Below are 6,420 nucleotides of genomic sequence, written 5' to 3'. Positions count from 1 at the left end.
TACGTGGGGAAGCCGTTGAGGATTCTTGACAGAAAAATACAAGGTACTTTGAAGTTGCTTGGGATTTAGAAATTCGTATGAATTCTGAGCATCCGGAGTTGTTTTGATTGTATTTCGTATTTTCCCTAAATGTTTGAGTTGTATTTTGAACTGCAGTGTTATTGTAATAATAGTGTTGTTTCAGTGTTTATCGTTTTGATTTTCCTAGTCTGGATTTCAAGGACAAAATCTTTTAAGTTTGGGAGAATGTAGTAGCCCGACTCCAAATTAAGCTATCTACTACTTAAACATGATTAAAGGAGTCTCAGATTGATCTTAGGGAGTTGAAATAGGATTTAGAACAATTAAAAATGGTTTCTAAGGCTCCGAGTGTTTGGGATAGTTTGGACGTACCGAAGGAGGGATCAAAAGCTCCGAACGTGTTCGGAAGCTAGTATTGCTTATCGAAAGGTCCGAGTAGTTCAAATATTCCGAACATGCAATCGGTAGTTCCGATCTTGTGATAGTTGGACATGGTATGAGTTTTTATTGGGTGATTGGACTTGAGAGAGTTCGGGAGCTCTGAACTAGATATCGGTAGTTCCGAACTGCTGTTGGAAAATGTGTTGTCTAATCAGAGACACGCGCTAGGTGGAGGGAGTTCGGAAGCATGATCGGAATCTCCGAAGTATGTTTTGGTAGTTCCGAACTTGGGATCGGAAGCTCCGATTGTCGTCTATAAATAGGAGGTCGAGGGCTTCATTTTAGTTGTTCATTCCTACTTCATCTCTCTCGTTCCTAGCTCGTTCTAGTGGGTTTTTGGGCGTTATTTCGAAGGCCAGTTGATAGCAAGGAGCTACCGAGATCGTAGCGGAGATGTGCCTAAGTTTTGGGGAAATCGCTATCAAAGGGCTTACTACAGATGCAGGTATATCGCTAGACTCTGATTCATTTCAGTGATTAGCTAATAGTCTAATTAAATCTTTTAGTAGACGATTAGTGATAAGATGATTATCTGTTTATAGGCTTGGACTATAGAGCTTGTATCACTAGGTTGCTTATTCTGAGGTACACACTTAATATCCGAGATACCCTAGTTAAGTATGCATATTTTATGTTTGCATGTTTTATGTGGCATTACTGATATGTGCATTGATTATGTAATGGATATTATGCTGCATGCGTTATCATGTTGAGCCTTTTACCATTGTTATAACCTGTAGATGGGTCTCTCCGCACCATTATATTTTTTGGTTGGATGCCATGGTTTTAGATCCAGTTATGTCCATGGTTTATGGTATGGGATTGTCTCTTGATTCGACGGCCCTGCGTACTATATACTATGGCGCCTTTGACTGAGCAAGATTCTATATGGATAGGTTTCTGGTACCCTTCACTTGCATATTAGCATTCATAGCATGTGTATACTAATACATCTATATAGAGCGTTGTTAGCTCACATACTCGGTTTTTGTTCTGGACGTCCTATTTCATGGGGCAGGACTTAGGTTGGACAGATCGAGTGGTATAGGTCGTTGAGCAGTAGGGTGGATTGTACTGTACCAGGTTTTTCCTTGTTGTTGAATTTTAGTATGATTTTCTATGGGGTTGTATAATACCATTGGTATTTGTAGTATTTGATTTGGACCGGTTGTATTCTTCCGGTAGGTTCTAGTTTGACATATTTAAGTTTTTACTGGATTATCTAAATTCGCTTTTAAGTTATTTTGCATGCTAAGATTTGATTAATTAGTGATTCCGATACGGGTCACAACATGCAGTCAGTTAACATCCTCTTGGAATGGAGTGCCCGCAAGTGTGGAAGTCCACGTCTGCGCCCCTGATATTCAAGCGAGGCGCAGCTACTGGGCCGAGATGATGAACTTGAGGCAAAAACGAACTAACTGATGAACTTGAGGCAGGACAACATGATTATAAACGAGTATCACCAGAAGTTCTTTGAGTTGTTACCATATTGCCCGTATGTTGCTAATAGCTCCAAGGCTAAGTATGACCATTTTCTACAGGGCTTTAATCCATATGTTCACAACCAAGTGGCTATCTGCGACGATCCGACGTCGTATGAAGTTTTGGTTAACTGTTTTCGACAGGCAGAAGACAATATCAAGCGTAACAAGAATTTCTCCTCCTTCCGACCAAGTAACTCTTTGGGGCCTAAAGCCCAATCTTCAAAAAGCCTGGTGCATCTTCTTCAGGTTAGGTTCTGGTGGAGGTGTGTTCAACTTTGGGAAGACAATAGGTCCGTGTGAGAATTGTGGGGAACGTCATCCTACAAACAAATCTCGTGGAGTCGGAGGTGCTTGTTTTTGTTGTGGCCAGATGAGTCACATAAAGAGGGATTTCCCACAGACGAGCCGAGTATCAACATCCGGATCGGGTTCTCAAGCATCGGTTCCGCAGAGGTCATCAGGACAATTGGTTAGGAGCACAAACCAGAGGCCAAGTATTCCTGGGCAAGTCTTTGCCTGGGCTAAGATCAGGTTCAGAAAGAGAATTAGGAGGTTATCGTAGATACATTTATTTTGTGCGAAATTCCTGCTTTCGCTTCTCATAGATACTGGTGATTCACATTCATTGTTTTTGGCACATTTTGTTTAGAGTCATAGATTGTCGTACATATCCCTAGACGTAGTACTTTTTGTGTATACCCCGACAGGTCATTCGGCTTTGGCCAAACATTTAGTCTTAGGTTGTTATTTAGAGTTTGAGGGCTATGAGTTATCAGCGAATCTTATGAATATAGCGATGAAGGATTTTGACTGTATTTTAGGTATCGATGTTTTGACCTCTTATCGAGCTACTTTGGATTGTTATCAAAAGGTTGTTTAGTTTCATCCGGTTGAGGGCGATAGTTAGTTATTATATGGTGAGGGAGTTCGACCCTTTATGCCTCTGGTATCAACTCTGAAGGCTTGTCAGATTTTAGTGGCGGGTGGGAAAGGATACCTTAACTATGAGATTGATACGTCCATAGGTAGCAGATCTGTTGAAGAGTTACCAGTAGTTTGATACGTCCATAACATTAAAGTTTTGTTTCCTTCAAAAGGGCTAACATATGTAGTGGTGAAAATATCTTTTCTCATTGCATCCGATATCTGTTTGGCAATCATTTTCTAAAAGCAAACACAAGAGAGGAGCAAACCAATAATCGAAGGTAAAAAAAAACAAAAATATCAATTTTCTATCAAGCTCTCTATTTACCAACAACTAACATTTTTAAGCCATACCACAAAGTGTACCATATATATATATATAAATAATATTTATATATCCTAAGAAATATATATTAGCATTTATCAACATCATTAGTAGGTAAAGATTGCGGAGATCCCTCCAACAAACAAAAAACTGGTGGAACTGTAACTGTCTTGATATCTCCGTAAGCATTCCAGCAAAACGGATCCAAGAATCTCTGTCTCTGTGCAGGAAAGAGTTCGATATCCGAAATCGAAAGATTGGTGCACGGCATCGAGTCACTGCAGGCTAAATGCATTGGCGGGCTTCTAACATCATAAGTTCCCTTGATGCTGGAGTATGAAATGTCCCTGATGTAAACTGCAGAAGTTTGATTCGAGCATTTCTTCGTGTCACAGTAGTATTGGTCGATGATGATCGGGTTTCGAACAGTGTCCATATGAATGTTGTTGAACTTAACATTTGAAACAGCTCCGAATCCGCCTTGCCATGTCTTGATCCTGACCCCGTTGTCTGAGTGCTTGATCGTCGAGTCGGTCACCGTGATGTTCGAAACACATGCCCTCGAGTTCCTGATTCCAAGGCTGCCAATACTGCATATACCAGATGGTAATAAAAGTTAAAAATAAGCAAACATGTGTGATCATGTTGATTTTTAATGGTCTACATAGCCATGCCATGCTCCAGGCCCACGAGACGATATAGGCCAGACGTTGCACAATGAGCCCCAGCATGATTAACCTAGTTTATAGAAGTATCCATTCATATTCCTGGGGAATTGGTCTAATTGTTTTGCGTTGAAACGATCAAACAGGGCGAGGTAGACCTCTCCGGACTAGAGCCGTTAATTTGGGTTAGGCCCATTGGATTGGCCCGGCCCGCCACACAATTTAAGTGGGTTGGGTTGAAATTTTTTCAACCCAACAAAAGGTGGGCCTAGATGAGCCAACCCGCCTAGGCCCGCGACCCGCGCGGGTTGGCCCGCCGCGGGCCTGGAAAATTAATAATTTATTTTTATTTTTATTGTTATATATGCATTTTTTAATAAAAGTTGTGATTTTTTTTTGTATTAATTAATTTATATAAAATTTACACACATGAAATCAATAATTAAAATTTTTATTAATATGTTTCTATTAATATTTATTCATAAAATTATATTTATAATTAATTTTAATATTTTTTATTTATTTTTATTTGTCGTAATTCAACCCGTGGGCCGGCCCGCCTAACCCGCAACCCACCTTGGGTTGGGTTGGGTTGAGGATTTCCAGCCCGCCAGGATGATGGGTCGGCCCGCCATCGACCCGCCAAAAGGTGGGTTTTTGGTGGGCCGGCCCGCTCCGCCATGGGTTGGCTCGTTTGACAGCTCTACTCGGGACCATTGGTCCCTGCCCACAAGATTTTTGTTCACAACTCTAGGGAAAAAATTGTGGCGGCTATAATTGCAAGTAAGGTTAAAAGATTGCATGTTTGGGGTATTACAAAAGGTGAAAGTTTCATAAAACAGAGGGAGATACTTGAAGAAATGTCAAAGGAATGTACCTTATTCCATGGCTAGGACCACAAGTTATATTCCTTATATCTACATTAAAAGAACCAGCTCCAATGGAAACACAGTCATCCCCTATGGAATAGAGCAATTATGTTTTAAATAAATTGCAAAAGCCCAAATAGAAATTGATGAAAATGGAGTATAACCTTGCGAGGTTGCAAGAAATTTACCATTAGAAATGACTGAATTGTGTATTTTGACATTATTGGTGTTCTCTACATGAACCCCATCTGTGTTGGGACTTCCGGAAGGAGCTTTGACATAAAGTGAATCGATGTAAACGTCGTGACAGTTATCGAAACGAAAATTGAACTGTGGGCTGTTCTTGATTTTAATGCCTTGTACAGTCAAATTTGAGCTCCAAAAGAACCTTATGGCCTATAATCAGGTAACACAACTACTTTATTGAGAGATGTTTTAAAATGCTCGAACTGTTGTCTGATTTTTTTTTTCTTTTTAGCAAGATATGTTTCTATGCTAGACTTACAACTGGGCTGTCACAAGGACCGGGCTGAGTCGAACCATTTACGCCCTGTTAAATTGTAACATTAGTCAGTTGTCATGGAAAAGATTAATGATAAATTTATCAGAATCTCTTAAGCAAGAAAATGAAGTTACGTACTTTGTGAGGTTTGCAAGGAAGATCCCACCACTTTTCTCCTCTGCCATCTATGAGTCCACCTCCTTGCATCGACATTCCGTTGATTCGGTAAAAAACGAGCCATTGGCGTCTGCTGAGGGCCTTAGGCCATGAATCAGGTCCATCTGGTGGCATCATACTCCCTTCGATCTTGCATATTATTATAACGAAAGAAAAAAAACATCAATATATATTTTCCAAGAGAGTATTACACCGCGTGAAGTAATTTCGTTCGAAGGAAAAAATATAAAAATTTTAGAGTTGAGAATATGCGAGCATTACCTTAAAAACAAGATAACTTTTACAAGGGCCAGTGAAGATTGCAGATTGTATCATGAAGTAATAGTGCATAGGAACAAGAAAAACTGCCGAATTTTCATATTGGCAAGCGGAATCCCAAGCCGTTTTAAAAGCTTCAGTATCATCTGTTTCACCATCTCCCACGGCACCATACGATAACACGCTGAAAACTTGAACCGAATCCAGCGAATTTTCGCTTGATGCCGGTGCAGAAGCAGCAGCCTCTGGCGCAGGAGAAGGTGACACCGAAATATGAGAAACTTGGCGATAATTCATTAGCTCCGAGTGCTCCATAGGCCTGCATTGAGCTGCAAGAGCAGAAAAGCATACAGGGATACCCAAAAACACGACGAAATATCCAAACAACTCCATGATCAGGCCAAGGTCTAGCTTGCCCCGAAACTGGCTTATAGAGTTGAGAAAAGAGACAAGTTGGCCACTTCCAATAAATATATAACATGCGCATGCAATGGTAAAGTGATTAGAATGAAGTGAAGTTGGAGTACAAACTTTGACAAAAAGTTGAGCTCAAGAATCGACTTTCGTCCTGTTTTAGTGGGTGCTATAGAACTGAAGCCACGTTTTGGGAAGTTGAAGGAAGTTGTGAAAAGGGCAGCTGTGACCACTTAGAATAGATTAGCAACTTGTTTTTTTAATTCTTTTTATTTTTGGTTTTTCGGGGATTACAGAAAGAAAATTATTTAATTTTCTTTTCTAGTGTTCATTAAGA

The 6,420-nt window shown here is 40.2% G+C and overlaps 1 protein-coding gene across 1 annotated transcript; it reads right to left on the bottom strand.

The window, feature by feature from the left end:
* Nucleotides 1-3,286: 3,286 nt before the first annotated feature.
* On the bottom strand, nt 3,287-6,045 carry LOC140884344 (polygalacturonase At1g48100-like). The gene is made up of 6 exons (XM_073291076.1): nt 5,673-6,045; nt 5,373-5,540; nt 5,238-5,282; nt 4,921-5,128; nt 4,741-4,822; nt 3,287-3,788 (listed from the first exon to the last, which is right to left on the bottom strand). The coding sequence occupies exons 1-6, from the start codon at nt 5,982-5,984 to the stop codon at nt 3,287-3,289; spliced, it is 1,317 nt and encodes a 438-aa protein (XP_073147177.1). The 5' UTR covers nt 5,985-6,045.
* Nucleotides 6,046-6,420: the final 375 nt, after the last annotated feature.

The sequence above is a fragment of the Henckelia pumila genome, chromosome 2, assembly GCF_033568475.1.
Source record: "Henckelia pumila isolate YLH828 chromosome 2, ASM3356847v2, whole genome shotgun sequence".
Classification (NCBI taxonomy): Eukaryota; Viridiplantae; Streptophyta; class Magnoliopsida; order Lamiales; family Gesneriaceae; genus Henckelia; species Henckelia pumila.
Note: the sequence above shows the minus strand (reverse complement) of the source record. Positions and strands in the feature narration are given on the sequence as shown.